The sequence below is a fragment of the Fragaria vesca genome, linkage group LG4, assembly GCF_000184155.1.
Source record: "Fragaria vesca subsp. vesca linkage group LG4, FraVesHawaii_1.0, whole genome shotgun sequence".
Classification (NCBI taxonomy): Eukaryota; Viridiplantae; Streptophyta; class Magnoliopsida; order Rosales; family Rosaceae; genus Fragaria; species Fragaria vesca.
In genome coordinates, this window is record NC_020494.1 from 4,147,868 (window position 1) to 4,164,619 (window position 16,752).

A 16,752-nucleotide genomic window follows, 5' to 3' on the forward strand; every position below is an offset into this window, starting at 1 on the left:
ATTTTTTTTATGCGTCATATGAACCCAATATGTTACTTATATTGCCACATACAATACTAATTCATGTGTATATAAGTCAAATAACATCGACATGAGTACTTATTGGAAATGTCAGGTGAGTGTTCTTGGAACTTCTGGATAATACATGTCAAGATCATATGTTAAGCAAAGAGCTCAGCCACTAAATTTCAGGTGATTTTACGTACTCTAATCAGATGATTTGATGTGTTTCCTAATCATGTTAATAAGAGCATTTTGTGTTGTTGATCTATGAATGAAGTAATGTGAAACCCATTATTATTGCTTATCTGATATGTTTTTGCTTTGTATATGTGAAAATATAAGAATACTTAACAGTTTTTACTCTAGCAACATAGCAATTTTGGCTTTTAAAATGTGAGATTACTTAATGTAGATTGAATACTACAAGTAATGTACACATGCTAATAGTTCAATTAATATTTGCTTGCTATTTTGAATCTTAGTAAAGTTTGTAACTGTTTTCTTTCCTCAGAATTGATAGCTAATACCCTGAATACCTATTTTGCTATTTGATAGCGCTCCTGTTTTTTTAAACATGCAAGTATATATAGGAGTTAAAGTTATATATGCAACACCATGCTTTGAATTATGTGTTTAAAAATAGTAGTAATAATACAGTGATTATGGAGGATGTTGGACTTGTGGGTTTTTTTGCAGGTTGATATGGATCGAGTTACATATGTAGCAGTAGGAGAAACTAGCTTTAAATTATGTAGGTAGGTTCAATTGAATACTAGTAGCACATTGCGGATGTTGGACTGGTGGTTTTTTAGGTTTCTTTTAGATCTTAGACATGCATTAAGATGGGTGTGCGCTATGTATATGGCATTCTTTGATGTTTAATACATGTTATACAATATTTACAATATGATCATATCTTGGTGGATCGTAGTGATCTTATATTATGTATCTATTTTGGTTTCCCAATCAAGGTTAATACTATGCTTTTGATGCTTTTATGAGATTTTGGTTTGTATGCTATAACTATTTTTCATTTGCTAAATTGGTAGAACAAATCATACAACAGGTTAATGACAATCCAACGTTGTCTGAATAAATGATTCTACAACTAATTCTCTTGGAATGTAGCGTTGTGTGAGTATTGATTCACACAATGGTAATGCGGAACAAACATGTGTTCTTCTTAACAATCACACAACAAAAAAATTAATAAAGGTGTTGTGTGAATATCATATCACACTACAATTTTAACCAAAAGCTATTGTGTGAATGTCGACAGATATTGTCGACGGCAACGCGGAATGATCTCGACATATGTCGATGAAATTTGTCGATATTCACACAACAACTCTTGAAAAGAAACAGTTGTGTGAGTTGACAATCACACAATGGTTTTCACAAGAAAAGTTGTTGTGTGATTCTCGACATATATTATCGACAGATGCTGACACATGCCGAGAAATAGCTCGATATGTGTCGGCAGCTGTCGATGATATCTGCTGAGAATCACATAATGGTTTTTATTGTAGCGTTGTGTGTCAGTTAGTCAAACAAGCTCTTTTTAGCCGTTGTGTGACATGTTGATCAGACGGCGATCGGATTAACAACAGATTTGACCTTTATCAGACGACGTTTTTTCCCTGTCGTGTGATGCATTATCTGGCGTAGTGTCTAGTGAAAAAGAGAAATTTTTTCGAGCTCAAATCCGAGTTTTAAGCTCATGCCGGACTCTAATCTTGTGGACGACCTCCTTTCTCTCCATAGCTTGTTGATCGAAATGCATGAAATGCCCCAAAGCATTCCCGAGCAGAGTGAGGGATTCAGGTTTCCGCATAGCAATACGTAAACCCTTCATTGCCACCCAGATTTTCAAAGTCTGCAGCGACATTGTTTTATGGTCACACACCCCATCGTATTCCGCCAAAAGTAGGATAGAGTTGCCGTAAAACCATGGCCCACCATGGAGGGCGTGATCCCTCGTTTGCACCTCTTTGAATTGAAAGATATAGATGCCGCTTTCCTGCTCTCGAACCAAGATCCTCTTCTTTAAGCCCCATATGCCTGAGATCACCGTTGTAAACAACGGAATTGGCACACTCCTCGGCGTAAGTAGTTGGCCGCAAAGGCAAAAGAAAAGATCCATGATCGCCTTCTTTCCTTGAATCAACTTCACATAATTCTCGTGCAGCAGAGAAAGCCTCGTTGAAGTCCTAGCCGCGGTCATTGCAAATTTCGATCAACTCTCAGAGTAGAGAAAACCCTAGCTGCAGCGAAAAGTGGTCAAAAAGTTGAGCTTGAAAATGCATATTCATTCCTTTTTTTATTAGATAGAAATGGTGGTCTCCGTAATCTGATTCAAATCCAAAATAGCACCTATGGGTATATAAGAAATGTGTTGAATCGATTCTTTTTAATGAACAGATCCGATTGCAACTTCGAATATGGAATTCAAAGAGATCAAATAGGAAATGATACTCTGAATCATAAAACTATAATGAAATAAGTGAACTACAATTTTGGGACCGAGCAATTTTAGGTATGATCCATTTCTAATTGATGTTTTTCATGCACTAGCGAGGATTCAAAATAAAGCCCTCCTATTACTAAGAAAATCCTTGCAGCGTCGCCCACTTGCATTATATTCATTCTTTTGGCATGAGAGGAAATTTAAGAAAAGAATTTAGACAAAATATTAAATAGGGGGCCGTTCTATTATGGAACTCTGAATTGCGGACCATTTACGGACTTTCAAAACGTGTCCGTTAGATTACATGAGCGGCCTACAAGTTGATGAGTACAACTCATTCTCGTGTGGTCACATGCATCTGATCACAATCCTCCCCCTCTCTCTCTCCAACGCATCAGAGCTCTCAACCCACAACTACAGCTCCTCCAATCGCGCCGGCTACCGCTGCTGACCTCACTCCCATGGCTAGAAAAATCGATTTCAAGACAAGGAGTTTGTGCTGGGATTGAGTGATCAGAGTGAGTGAGAAGATGGGCTGGTTGTTGTTGGGCTTGTTATGAAACGGGTCCTTGGATGCGCCAGAGGAGGAGGTGAAGAGAGAGAAAGCTAGGGTTAGGAGGAAGGAGAGGAGAGAGACGAGGAAGGAGAAAGGAAAGAGAGAGAAAGAAGGGGAGGAGCGGAGGAAGGGGAGGAGGGAGTAGAGTGATCGGAGGGAGAGGAGGAGAAGGAAGAGGAATGAGAGAGAGGATTTGCTTCCGGCGGAGGAGAGGGGTTTGGGGTTGAGAGAGGAGAGGCGGTGTTTGGAGGGGGTGAAAGGGTAAAGTGGGTATTGGCGGAAAGTGGTGGGAGTGGTGGAGGCGAAGGTGGTGGGGGTGGTGGGGCATTGAGAGAGAGAGAGGCGGTGGGGGCGATGGTGATGGTGGTGGTGATCAGCCATTTTGGGATTTTGGTGGTGTTTGAGATTTGGAGAGCTATCTGATGTGTTGGAGAGAGAGGAGGGGGGGAGGATTGTGATCAGATACATGTGACCACACGGGAAGAAGTTGTACTCATCAACTTGTAGGCCGCTCATGTAATTTAACGACACGTTTTGAAAGTCCGTAAATGGTAGAACTACCTCCATATTAAATATATAAGGATGGGTGATTAAAATTCAACAAGTCGCATCAGCGTCTTTGATCCGTCAGTCAGCAGCAGCTACCTGAGAACAAACCTTGAACCCAATGGACTTCTCGTCCTCACCTACAAATTGGTACCACTCCTTCTTCTACATCACCTTCATCTCCGCCCTCCTCTACTTCCTCCACACCCAAATCGCTCCCAAATTACTCATAGGCCATCAACCCGTATCCATCAAGAAGACCAGCCCAAATCTCCCCCTTCGCTTCCGCTCAGATGGCACCTTCAAGATTCTTCAGGTACTTTTCTTACAACTAGCACACTGCCAAGTTGTGATTTTGAGTAGTTTTGATTGGTGGGTTTTGATTTTGTTTGTGAAATGTTGTTATTGCAGGTGGCTGATATGCATTATGGGAATGGAGGGTCAAGTCGGTGCCGAGATGTGTTGGACTCCGAGTTTGCAAGCTGTTCTGATCATAACACGTCGCTGTTCCTCAGGAGGATGATAGAAGCCGAGAAGCCCGATTTCATTGCTTTTACAGGTAATTTGTTCCTCAAGGTTCTTTTTGGTTTTCTTGTTTTTGGGTAACTTTTCTTTGTTATCAGTTGTGTAGGCTTCTGGTTAAGTTGCATTCGATTTCATTCTATTTTTGGAAAGGTTAAGGATATATATATCTTCCTGTTTTCTACCACATATGCATATAAGTGTCCATACAAAGAGAAAATAAGTGAAGAAATAGAACAGAACTGGCACCCCTTATGAACCAATTATGGACTTAACTATTAGGAACCTTAGAAAAGTTTGTTCTGGTCCGACTAAATTGACAGGTTATGAGAGTCCCATTAAGAAATGTAGATCAGCATAGCACTTCCCCAAAATCTGTATGTACCAAACTAGAATTTATCCGTCATTATTCTATTATGTATCATTTGTATCTCGCAAATAAACCTTTCTTTTTAGTCAAGGCCTAGCTGATTAGTTAGGTTAGGCATCCTCTATTTTGGGTTCAGACAGCTCCTGGATCCTGGTAGTTTAGTTCTTTAGGTACTTTAATGCTTTTGAGTGAATGTAGGCATCAATTACCTTAAAGTAGGTTGCTAATTACATGCCTTTGTCCTCAGCTCACATTAATATACTTCCCTAAATTGACACTGAAGTTATGTTTTCTGCCTCAAGTGTTGACTTTGGTTCAGTTCATATAACTAGGGGACAATATATTTGGGAGAAGCTCTACCGACGCTGCTGAATCAATGCTTCGAGCATTTCGTCCTGCCATTGAATCCGGCCTTCCGTGGGCAGCAGTTTTGGGAAACCACGACCAAGAATCTACAATGACTCGTGAAGAACTCATGTTCTTTATCTCCCTTATGGACTATTCACTTTCACAAGTTAATCCATTAGCTGAAGATCTCTTAGGAGAAAAGATGCAAGACATTGATGGCTTTGGCAATTATGATCTGAGAGTATATGGTGCCCCAGGTTCCTACATGGCAAACAGCAGCATTCTCAACCTTTTCTTTCTTGACAGTGGAGACAGAGAGATTGTTAATGGAGTACGAACTTACGGTTGGATTAAGGAATCACAACTCAATTGGCTTCGTGGTGTTTCACAGGTATACTAAACTCGGTTAATATCATTAAGTATTCATTCTTTCATTTCACCTGATTCATCTGAAATTATTAGTATGAGTATGAGTTTATAACAAAAACAGGGAAACTATTTTTTCTGAAGTTGACGTTTCATTAAGAGTCATCCAAATAATTCTCCCTTAATTAGTTGAAGCTTGAAATACTTTCTGTGTTGTAATATTCTTATATCCCAACTTGTGAAAACTACACTCAGTACTATCCAGGTGTAGCTTTATTAAATCAAAATGTTTCTGTGGTACAGGGCCACAGTCGTGATCCTACTCATTCAGACAATGCTTTTCCTCCAGATAAACCACCGGCCCTTGCTTTTTTCCATATCCCAATTCCTGAGATCCGACAACTGTGGAATAAAGACATTGTTGGCAAGTTTCAGGAGGGTGTGGCATGTTCATCAGTGAACCCAGGAGTTTTGCAGATCCTTGTATCCATGGGAGATGTGAAAGCTGTGTTCATTGGACATGATCATACCAATGATTTCTGTGGGAATCTTGATGGTGTTTGGTTTTGTTATGGTGGTGGCTTTGGATATCATGGTTATGGAAGGACGGGGTGGCCAAGAAGAGGTAGGGTTATACTGGCAGAACTCGGGAAAGGGGACAAAGGTTGGATGGGAGTTGAGAGGATTAGGACATGGAAGCGTCTTGATGATGAGAAACTGAGCAAGATTGATGAGCAGTTATTGTGGGAAAACCATCCATCACAATAGCTATAGTGCAGCCTTGCAGGTACAGTGTTGTATATTCTCTCAGGCATCTCCAGTGTAGAAATGATAACAGTTGCATTATCATCTTTCGCTCATGTAAAACAGAACCTCTTGTTTGTAATTTGAGGTTGTAAGTTTGTTGTGAAAAAGAGTAGTTGATTCTTACTTGAACTGAAAACTGATTGCCTGAAGATATCAAAAGCTTTCAACCTAGAAAACGGACCATTATTTTCCTACTAAATGAATCAAAGAGGGCCTTAAACTTCATGTACTTCATGTTAGTGTTCCTTACTCCTAGTGACTTGGTATGACAAATAAGTTATCATAATTCACTGTTGTATATATCCATCTATTTAGCTTTGACAATTGAGATACATACGAATTTGAAGATGAAAGCATGTACTCTGCACTAAATCTTCACTATTTGGAGTGTTGTAAACGAGAAATTTTGATAAATGGCATCTTTTAATTTGAATTGCTTTTTATAAAGAGATCAAAAGTTCCAGATACCCATTTAAATTTCTCTCACTTTTCCCAACCTCCATTGTTCATTCAAGATTAAAATCAGAAATTGTAATACTCAGAATATATTCTCCTCCATAAGTCTTTTGCTCCAGATCTCTTGTTTAGCCATTATTGCCCAAGACTCTATTTGAAAGTGTAACGTGTATGTTTGATTTTCTTCTCTTAACTTGTAGTTGTTGGCGAAATAAAAGCAATAGTTCGTACACAAAGTCTGAAAAACAACATGTATGCTATGAATTTCAAAGAAAATTGCTAAATTGGTTCCGTGTGCAAACAGTAATTTTGACGCATCATGCAAAGATTGAAAGGAACCTAAAATTTACGCTATGAATGTCTTTTCTTCATTTTTTAGTAAAAGGAATTTCATCAAACAGCTAGAAGGTATAAGACTTCACCACTAGACTCCATGGTAATATTGCCAAATCATAGAGAAGAGTGACCAAGCACCCTAGAGCTCAATACTAACATCAATTTACTCTCTTATCTAACAGAGAAAAACAAAAATAGCTTCAGAGCTTTCATGTACAAGCTTCCTTAAGAACATGTACATCATTTGTATCACAGGAAAGCCCTCCCACGAACAATTTGGTAGGAGTGGCGTGTTCATAAATTTCTAGCCAATATACTACACTTGCGCCAAATGCAAACTCGTCAGTCATTTAACTCGGTAATTTCTGCTGAAGAGGAACACGAAACGGCGTCATCATAATCTGGGAAACAGAAACAACTCGTTGCATGCAGCCCCAAACAACTCGTTGAACCGTGATCATAATATTAACCGAGTGTTGCTAACATAACCGAGGTGACTTGTTATACGACTCTTAATAAAAGGAAAAAAATGTTGTCAACTCGGGTCACCCACATCTCAACCCGAGCTGACCCGACCCGGCCGCGTTCGCAACAGCAAAAAGAAGGCGCTGAACTGCCCAAGTACCGCAATTGAGGAAAGAAGGAAAGAGAGAAGAGGAAAATGGCGGCAACCACAGACGAAGAAATGAACTTTCTCCTCTCCACCGCCGATCAAATCTACCAGGTACTTCTTCTTCCTCCTCCTTCTCACCTCTCAATTTCTCAAACCCTAACACAAACCGAAACGCCGTCTCTCTCTCTCTCTCTCTCTCTCGTTAACGGAAGCTCAGAAATTCTCAGGATTTCAAGAACGGCGTAGCGGAGATCCAATCGGTGAAGTCGGCGTGCAATGCCGAGGCGAAGAAGCGAGAGGCTCTTGAATTCACCTGCAACAATCTCAAACAAGGTCAGTGATCGGATCAATCGCTTCGTCTAATTCCCAATTTCGATTTATTTATTTTTGGTTAGGTTAGTTCATTCAATCGGAGGCTGATTTTGTGTTGCAGAGAATGAGAGATTGATGAGAATGTACACCGAGTCGCTGAACGACCTTGCCGATCAGCTCGAACGGCGTAGCACGTGGCAGGGCTTGAAAGACGAGCTCCAGAGAATTAGGGATGAGGGTTTTGGTAAAGAAGAAGAGCATAGGAAGGCTATGGAGTTGGTCAAGCAAGAATGTGCGGCCAGGGTTGATGAATTGGAGGCTCAGATTAGGTGAGGTGTGAGATTTTCAGTTTAATTACTTTAATACCAAATTTTTTTTGAAAGAAATAATCGCCAAAATAGTAGTTTTGTTTTTACTAAAAGAGTAGCACTTGAACCTGTTGTAGAATGAGATTTGCGCTAAAGTTTTCAAATTCTAATGGAAATGGCTATTTGATTAGTAAGGGTAACTTATATGTTGCTTCAGCTAGGTGTTATTTCATTTACGACAATACGAGTAATGTTCTTGTCATGTGGTATGTCAGAGTTATTGAGCTGTCGATGTGGCTCATTGATAGGAGTTTGATTAGGGGTTAAACTGAGTTTGATACTGTTATTTGCGAGCTTCTTTGCTAACAACAAAAGTCTAAGCTCATTTGCGTTATATCAGAGGGTTTCTTGTTGAAAAGGTGAAAAATGAAGCAACCATTGATCACCTTCGACAGGATTTAGCTGCACATAAGTCCCATATGCATGCTATGGCAAGCAGGTTGGACCAAGTCCAGTTGGATGTGGAAACAAAATGTGAGGTCTTAACAAACTTTTTTTGTTTTATGTTCATCTGTTTACAAGTTTTAGGTAGAAGTTTGACCCTATTGTTCATGTCATGGATTTGATAAACTATATGTAGCAGATGTTTTTGAGATTCAGGATTTGAGGGACTGTCTGGCAATCGAACAGGAGGAGAAACTGGAGTTGAACAGGAAGCTCCAGGATTTAGAGAAAGAAAGTGGGTGTGAGATTACTTTCAGGTTTCAATTGTGTTCAATTTCATGTGCTTGTTTTTGCCCTGCCAAAACTTATATGCTAATTATTTCTTTGTGTAACCAGTGTTGGTTAGTAGATCAAAGCTTGTTCAACAGCAAGGAGATTCGAATTCAAATTGGCAGGTTGAAACACTAAAGGGCAAGCTTATGAAGCTGAGGAAGGAGAATGAGATCTTAAAGCGCAAACTACATTCAGTTGAGGGCTAGACAGCGCCAACACAAAGCAGTTGGTTTATGTACTCGACTACTCTTGTCTGCCTTGAGACTTGTCTACACTAAGTGATCAACAGCACTAATGCAAAAGGGTTGTACTGTATGAAATTTTGGTGATCTGTGGAGGTGATTGACTGGCTGTTTTCTGAGCTTGGACAAAGAGGTTATTGAAATTTGAAGTTCAGGACTGTTATATCAACGTAGCACAAAGGTTTCATTTCAGATTCAGAGAGCATTGTGAAGCTCATTCCTTTATTTATTTATTTATTTTTAATATGGTCAAGGCCGTCAAGCTCATTCCTTTTCTTCAGTCTTTATGAAAATACATTTTCCTTCTAAAAAGTTTATAGAGGATACATAATGTTAACATGATGGGGCTGAAAAGGATGAGAATCTTTTCTTTTGTTTAGGCCTTCTTGGCCTCGTTTGTAACCAAAAAAAAAAAAAAAGAAAAAAAAGAAATGAGAATCAGAATAAGATCAATACAGAATCTTGCTTAGAGACCAAGAGAGCTTGAACCCAAGATTTGTTTTAGCTCACCCACTAGTGTTACGGGGAGAGTGGGAAATTGGGTCAGAAATCAGAATCAGGTGACTAGGTTTCGAACTTCTCCAATGCAATGAAAAAAAAGACATGCATAGCTAGAAAAAACACAAGTTCTTACCTAGTTTCTTTGTGTTAAGAATGAACCTACTCTGTATTACTGTATATTTGTACATTTTGAGAGCTTACACACTGTTGGATAATACATGGAATATCTTTAGTGTACGGTGTGTTTCTACGCGTATTTCTGTAAAAAGGTCTCCACGTATAAATCGTTACGAATAACTACCGGTTATAATTTATGTTGCTATAAATGTGTAGTACAAGTGTCGATCCTGAATGCCCAAAGTAGTTCTAACCCGATCCACGTAAACTCCACAGAAGCACCATTCGTCCAAGTAGTATAAATCAATTAACGACTTTTCCTCTCTCTTTCTCTCTCTCTCTCTCTCTCTGTGCTATGGCAACGAAACAGATGTCTTCCTCAAATCTCAGTCCTTTACATTCCTTTGCAACAAAACTAGTACAGTAAATAATAAGAATACGAAAATGGGAAAGAAATCTGCCACCTCTTTAACCTCCTCGTCGCCGCCTTCGTTGTGGCGGCGATATCGATTGGCACTCGTCATTATCTCCTTGCTGGCTCTCACATGGCTGCTTTTTGACCACCAATCCCTCACCCTGGAGGACCAGGTTTGTCAATCATTTCTAATCATGCATTCTAATTTTAACGAGAAATTGATAATGTGTAATGTGTGGAATTCAATTTTGAATAGGTAATGGTGTCCAGGTTGAATAAGGAGCTGACAATTTTGAAGAATCAGGTAAGAGTAAGTTGTATTATTAGAGTAGTGTTGTGGGAATGTTGGCATTTGGAATATGAGAGTGATGATTGGTTGATAAATTGTAGTTACAAAATGTGAGGAAGCAGATAAGAGGGTGGAGCATTGTTGAAGAGGATGATCCTGTCAATGTAGAACGACGAAATGCCGTTAGGGATGCCATGATTCATGCTTGGACTTGTTATGAAAAGTATGCGTGGGGTCATGATGAACTTCAGGTATGCATGAGTAATGCAATGCGCCATCTTTGTGTGGTTGCATTGTGATAGTTTCATACGGTGTTAGTAGTTTTTAGTCTTGGTACTTTTGGGGGATCTGAATCAAGTGAATCTAACAACTTGGCTCTCGATTGTAAACAGCCACAGACGAAGGACGCTACTGACAGTTTCGGTGGTCTTGGAGCAACTTTAGTGGATTCTCTTGATACATTGTACATAATGGGTCTTGACCAGCAATTTCAAAGAGCTAGAGAGTGAGTTTCCCATTGTCTTGGTTTCCCTCACCAGTTTTATCAGCTCCCCAGTGTGGATAAGGTTCTGCCTTTTAGATTAGTGGATTAGTTTCACTTCGAAGTGGGTAGTATTATTAATCATAACTAATTGCAGGTGGGTTGCAAGCTCGTTGGATTTCAACAAGAATTACGGGGCTAGTGTTTTTGAGACAACCATAAGGTTGCATTATAAGGTTTAATTTCATTTTGTGTAGTAACTAACTTATTTGTTTTCTCACTTCTGGATGTGTCCTGCGTCCTTTTGATAAGCACCATTACATCTGTGTAGTTTTTTGTCTACCTCTAGTCATCTGCCTCTTCTGACTAACTCTACTGTGTCTGTTTTGTTAAATCTAGAGTTATAGGTGGACTTCTTAGCGCATATGATCTGTCAGAAGACAAACTCTTCCTTGACAAGGCTAGAGATATTGCAGATAGGTTGCTGCCTGCATGGGATACACCTTCTGGAATCCCCTACAACATAATCAACTTGATGTATGGTGATGCCCATAACCCTAAGTGGGCAGGGGTAAGTTTGGAGTATTTTGTCTACCGATGGATTTTCATAATTTTTCTTTCCAAAACATCTACACTTTGTTGGTTCCTTTTTGCATAATATTTCTCATGTTGAATCATCTGCATTCATTCTTACTACACTTACAAGATTACAGAAGGATCGAGAAATTGTTCAATTTTGTACAAGTTAAATAGTTGGTTAAGAAATGGCTGACAAAATTTGAGGTATAGAACAGATAAACGTGAATAGAACCTCTTGTTAGGAGACTCATAGATCTGAACTTGCATTACTGTTACTTTTTTCCATCGTCATAATTGCAGTCAACAGACTTAAGGTTAAAATATTTCTGGTTCAACTTCATTGGCCTTTAGAAGGAGATAATCTTCTCTAGTTATGTGACTGGTTATAGTTAAACTGTGTTCTTATTGATAATTGTCACATTTTCAAGGATTTGAAAAGGCCGTCATGGATGCCTTTATAAATTATAACCATTTCACCCTGCTCATAAGGCCTCTACTCTCTAGTCATTTCTCTGGGTGTTGTTATGCATGTTCAAACTTTATATACTTATAATAATTTTCGTCCAAATAAAAAGTATAACTAGACTTATTTTATATAAATCCTAATTCTTCCATACATTTTATACTTGAACTAAAGTGAAAAAGAAAGGAAAGCCTATGGCAGTCTATTTCAGATATGAGCTTAATTATATGCTTCTCAATGAAAAATTCTTTGTTTGATATATACCTGATCCACCAATGAAGTACTAATCCACTTCATCAACTAGCATAGAATATTTTAAGGACCATTGTGGATGTTTTTAAACCTGATCAGCACCCCATTATGTCAAGTGCTCGTAAGAAAGTGATATTTCAAGTTTTCAACAGTTGTGTCATGATTTACTATTTAATCTACTGATTCCGTGACTTGTATCCAGAGTCTTTGTTTCTTTTCTTTTTTCTCTTTTTTGTTCTTTTTTGTATTTTTGTTATAGAGCGCAAAGGATTTTAGTTGATTATTGATCTTGAGTCTTACCATATTCATCTTCTCGACATTTCCTTGTTTGTGTAGTCTTATTACTATCAAATTTTCAAGTAGGGTTTATAATACGCATATTTTTGCAACATCATCTGCGCATATTTTTTGCAACATCATCTGGTTTTCCTTCTGTCTCTTTATATGTCTCTGTTTCTAGGGAAAAAGTATTCTGGCAGATGCTGCTTCGGAACAGCTTGAATTTATTGCTCTATCTCAAAGGACAAAAGATCCCAAGTACCAGCAGAAGGTGCTCTTTTATGTTTTGGTATTGTAACCAAGAGAAAACTTATCTGCCTATCGAGTGGAAAGTATTACTAGTACTATCATGACCAAGTGATTGCTTCCTTTCTTCTTCTTCTTTTTTTCTTTTTCTTTTTTAGTTGAAGAAAATAGATAATTATTGCTTCCTTTTTTCTTTTTTTTATTGAAATTATTGCTTCCTTTCTAATTATAAACTGTTTGCGTGGTGAAATGTCAGGTGGAATATGTCATTAAAGAATTTCATAAAATCTTCCCTGCTGATGGATTGCTTCCCATATATCTTGATCCTCACACTGGAACAATGTCAAAATCAAAAATTACATTTGGTGCCTTGGGGGATAGGTAAATGGTATTTTGGATTTTGAGAATATCTTAGAAGAGGATTCACAGGTGCTCTATGTCATCCTTTATGCGAGTGATTCCATGATTATGCTATTGATTCAGTCCTTGCAGTTTCTGATAAGATATGGCTGTTGAAAAGTGTATGCCTATAGTTCAAAGTTCAAACTAGTGCCTAGTTTCTCACCTTCAGTCCTGAAAGTGTACTTTCTGAATCACAGTTAACATTTTGGGCTATTATATGTATCAAATTTAATTCCTTTAAGATGAATGATTATTTGTAAGGGAAACTTAAGCAAAAGCAAAAGAACTGAGGTAAGCTTGAACAGGAATTTGTTTTAAGACTGAAAACATCAGTTATGGACAGATTTTTTTCCTACTGGGATATAAATCCCATGAGTTTCATGTCTTTCATATGTCATCATCTCTAGAATTCTTTTCGGGTGTATATCGAACATCTCTACTTTATTACTTGTTTTATTTTGTCTATGGGTGAGATAAAAACTCTACTAAACCAGTAGAGTCCATTCTTTTAGTGACTTTCCCTAATTGCACACGTCCATTACTCGATAATGTTAGGAGGGATGATATCCATTCATGTAATTGGTCAATTGATTTTGATAATGTCGTTGTGGATGCAGTTTTTATGAATATCTACTCAAAGCTTGGATTCAAGGAAACAAAACAGCAGCCGTAAAACACTACAGGTGAGAAGCTTAGACAAGCTATAATCAGTTATGATGTATGATCTTTCATCTTACACATACAATGACTAAATATGTATGGTAAGATGTACAATGTTTCACATCACCATAAACTCTAAGTTTGGTCCTCAGATCTGACAGTCGTGTTGATATGGCATTAGAAAATTAAAGCAGTAACCATTTAAGTCTAATTTATGATATTTGTCATTACAGTGGTTAAGTATATCAAAGGTGCTTCCAAACTGTACCTTCTAATAAGGTAGGCCAGAGGCCAAGGTTATGTTAAAAGTACAAATGTTTGCTCAAGATCCATGAGAGGTTGTAGGCCACCATCCAATACAAATGTGTGTATTCTTAGTAAGCAAGAATTGTTAATTTTAATGCATTGATTTTGGGTGAGTGTACTACTGGGCTTCTGATCCTTGGACCGTCAGGTCAAAACTTGAAGCAGCATTCATCTATTGCCAAAACAAAAGCCTGCTCTTCAATCAATCGGCAATAAGTGTCATACTATATCTTATTTCATAAAACTTCTCAAAGCTGCATATTTGTTTTTTATCAAGTGAAATTTTGTCATCAATTGATCAACGTTTAAATGCTGTGTTTATATAGGTTCACTTTTCTGTTGTTAATATTTGTAAAACAATATATGGGTTCACTTTGCTGCTTAGTTAGAGGAGCTGGTGGAACCATTTCACTTTTGATCCAAACTGTTAATGTGCTATCACCTCATTTCTTTATGTTAATCAATTATGAGGATATGTTATGGATTCATTAATATCATCCAGCACAGTCAAGCTTCTGTTCTGACCGAACTTTTGCCTATGAATTTTACATGTAGAGAGATGTGGGAGACATCAATGGAAGGTCTAAAAAGCTTGACTCGGAGGACAACACCATCTTCATTTGCATACATATGCGAGAAGATTGGAAACTCGCTAATTGACAAGGTAGTGTATGAATAGTCAGAAACAGGTGTGTGCCAAATAAGTTGTTGAAATTCTTAGGGCTATGTGCTATGTTGTATGCAGATGGATGAATTAGCCTGCTTTGCTCCTGGCATGCTGGCTCTAGGATCTTCTGGCTATGACCCTGGCCAAGCTGAAAAGATGTTATCCCTTGCTGAAGAGGTAATCTTGAGGTGAAGTTTGCTACTGTAGACTCGATTTAAACCATTATGCAAGGAAAATATGAGACATTGATTAATGTCCTATCACTCCAAAAATAAAAATGAAATAAAATTTATGTAATATTGAAGCCAGTACTCTAATCTTGTAAAATGTATTAATGAAACACTTCTTGATGCTCCACAGTCGTTAAAAGTGTTAGGCTAGTACTGATTCATAACAGGAATTAATGAATAAAATTTCTGCTGAGTCTTTGCATAAAATGAGGTTTGGCTTTTGTTAAGAATAACTAAAATCCCATTGCATAGTAAAGTTTTTGTTTCTATTTTATTTTTTCAGAAACATTTCAGTATAGATTCATATCACATTTCAGCACACTGAAGTCAAAATACTCATTTGGTTCGGCTCTAGAAAGCCCATAGAAGGCTGTATACTAATGGGAACAGGGAGAAGATTTTTTAATAGAAGCTGAGACTTCACCATAGAAATAGCTTTAGTGCTGGGCTTGAGACTCAAGACGCGGGCATTAGCAGTAGAAACAGAAGAATTGTGCATGTATCATAACTTTTTGAAGTCTACTCGTGTCTTGGAGTTCTGATCTATAGCAACTACAAAATTTGTTGTACTATTGTTTATGCATCATATGATTCCAACACTATATTATGCATGAACTCTTAACTTTATTGTATGCATTTGTGTTATGCACACACTACCTTTTCACCTGAGGGGTAATATCAGAGGATGGGGAGAAATACTTAACAGACAATTTGAGTGTTAATTAACAAACAGAGGTGCTTTCTGATTGTAAACTAACTTGGCTAACTGCGTTTCACATCTTTCTGAACTCTACTATTCTAGTTTGGACAATTAATAGCCTCATAGATTTAATGATTTATCCATTAGCTTATGTCTTGAATTGCTATATGTTATGTAGCTTGCATGGACTTGTTATAATTTCTATCAGAGAACACCTACAAAATTGGCTGCGGAGAACTATAACTTTCTCGCTGGACAGGTCTTATAGTTCCATTTTACTTATACTTGAAACTAAGATTTCAGAAAGAATATTAACATGATAACAGAAAATCTTTGTAGGACATGACGGTGGGAACAACATGGAACATTTTGAGGCCTGAGACTATTGAGTCACTTTTCTACCTATGGCGGTTAACTGGGAACAAAACTTACCAAGAATGGGGTTGGAACATTTTCCAAGCATTTGAAAATAACTCTCGTACAGATACAGGATATAGTGGACTTAAAGATGTAAGAATTGTTAGAATTGAATCTTATTTTCTGAAACTTGTAGGCAGTACAATGGCACGCGCGCACGCGCGCACGCGTACACACACACACACACATGTACACACACATTCCATACTCACATTATTAAGTGATTTTCATCATCTCAGACTGGCATTGTTTCCATTTTAAAATTTCATCTCAGACTGGCATTGTTTCCATTTTAATGTACTTGCTGAATTGTTTTAGCCATCTATGTCAGGTAAGTAGAGGTGATAAAGACAATATGATGCAGACCTTCTTCCTTGCAGAAACGCTGAAGTATCTCTACCTCCTCTTTTCACCTCCGTCGTTCATCTCTTTGGACGAATGGGTGTTTAACACAGAAGCCCACCCACTACGAATTGTGACTCAAACATGGTAATGGTGATAGTTGTTTTTTTTTTTTTTTTTTTTTTTTTTTTGGTGAAAGTGAGAGTTGTAGTATAACTGGACAAGACAGTTACCATAAGGTTCCACTGTAGGAAAGGTCACTTAGCAAGATCTAATTCATTCAATATTGATAAACACATTTTGACATGCTATAAGTTCCAAGCCATAACACAACTTGAGGATTCCTTCCTTGAACTAGATATATATTGAAGACAATA

The 16,752-nt window shown here is 37.9% G+C and overlaps 3 protein-coding genes across 4 annotated transcripts; all 3 read left to right on the forward strand.

Annotated features, from left to right (window-relative positions):
- The first annotated feature begins 3,633 nt into the window (after window positions 1-3,633).
- On the forward strand, window positions 3,634-6,208 carry LOC101297133 (probable inactive purple acid phosphatase 28-like). The gene is made up of 4 exons (XM_004296451.1): window positions 3,634-3,888; window positions 3,984-4,131; window positions 4,797-5,203; window positions 5,482-6,208. The coding sequence occupies exons 1-4, from the start codon at window positions 3,694-3,696 to the stop codon at window positions 5,944-5,946; spliced, it is 1,215 nt and encodes a 404-aa protein (XP_004296499.1). The 5' UTR covers window positions 3,634-3,693; the 3' UTR covers window positions 5,947-6,208.
- Window positions 6,209-7,400: 1,192 nt separating this feature from the next.
- Window positions 7,401-9,367, forward strand: LOC101297425 (protein At-4/1-like). 2 transcript variants are annotated; one of them, XM_004296453.1, is made up of 6 exons: window positions 7,401-7,501; window positions 7,618-7,723; window positions 7,824-8,031; window positions 8,411-8,544; window positions 8,654-8,749; window positions 8,851-9,367. In XM_004296453.1, the coding sequence occupies exons 1-6, from the start codon at window positions 7,439-7,441 to the stop codon at window positions 8,991-8,993; spliced, it is 750 nt and encodes a 249-aa protein (XP_004296501.1). In that variant the 5' UTR covers window positions 7,401-7,438; the 3' UTR covers window positions 8,994-9,367. The 2 variants fall into 2 exon arrangements, with proteins under 2 accessions (XP_004296501.1, XP_004296500.1); XM_004296452.1 differs by having other exon boundaries at window positions 8,654-9,367.
- A 724-nt stretch (window positions 9,368-10,091) lies between these two features.
- LOC101305552 (mannosyl-oligosaccharide 1,2-alpha-mannosidase MNS2-like) lies at window positions 10,092-16,526 on the forward strand. The gene is made up of 14 exons (XM_004297865.1): window positions 10,092-10,235; window positions 10,319-10,366; window positions 10,453-10,602; window positions 10,744-10,856; window positions 10,990-11,055; window positions 11,232-11,403; window positions 12,587-12,676; window positions 12,908-13,032; window positions 13,671-13,736; window positions 14,575-14,683; window positions 14,765-14,863; window positions 15,795-15,875; window positions 15,956-16,126; window positions 16,365-16,526. Exons 1-14 carry the CDS (start codon window positions 10,092-10,094, stop codon window positions 16,524-16,526), a joined length of 1,596 nt encoding a protein of 531 aa, XP_004297913.1.
- Window positions 16,527-16,752: the final 226 nt, after the last annotated feature.

What these genes read in the sequence shown, in the direction of transcription:
- LOC101297133 (XM_004296451.1), top strand. Translation starts at nt 3,694, where the DNA reads ATGGACTTCTCGTCCTCACCTACAAATTGGTACCACTCCTTCTTCTAC. An exon ending in CGATTTCATTGCTTTTACAG is followed by an intron (nt 4,132 to 4,796) that starts GTAATTTGTTCC and finishes TCATATAACTAG; the next exon opens with GGGACAATATATTTGGGAGA. An exon ending in GGCTTCGTGGTGTTTCACAG is followed by an intron (nt 5,204 to 5,481) that starts GTATACTAAACT and finishes TCTGTGGTACAG; the next exon opens with GGCCACAGTCGTGATCCTAC.
- LOC101297425 (XM_004296452.1), top strand. Translation starts at nt 7,439, where the DNA reads ATGGCGGCAACCACAGACGAAGAAATGAACTTTCTCCTCTCCACCGCC. An exon ending in CCGCCGATCAAATCTACCAG is followed by an intron (nt 7,502 to 7,617) that starts GTACTTCTTCTT and finishes AGAAATTCTCAG; the next exon opens with GATTTCAAGAACGGCGTAGC. An exon ending in GAATTGGAGGCTCAGATTAG is followed by an intron (nt 8,032 to 8,410) that starts GTGAGGTGTGAG and finishes GCGTTATATCAG; the next exon opens with AGGGTTTCTTGTTGAAAAGG.
- LOC101305552 (XM_004297865.1), top strand. Translation starts at nt 10,092, where the DNA reads ATGGGAAAGAAATCTGCCACCTCTTTAACCTCCTCGTCGCCGCCTTCG. An exon ending in TTTGGTGCCTTGGGGGATAG is followed by an intron (nt 13,033 to 13,670) that starts GTAAATGGTATT and finishes TTGTGGATGCAG; the next exon opens with TTTTTATGAATATCTACTCA. An exon ending in GATATAGTGGACTTAAAGAT is followed by an intron (nt 16,127 to 16,364) that starts GTAAGAATTGTT and finishes CATCTATGTCAG; the next exon opens with GTAAGTAGAGGTGATAAAGA.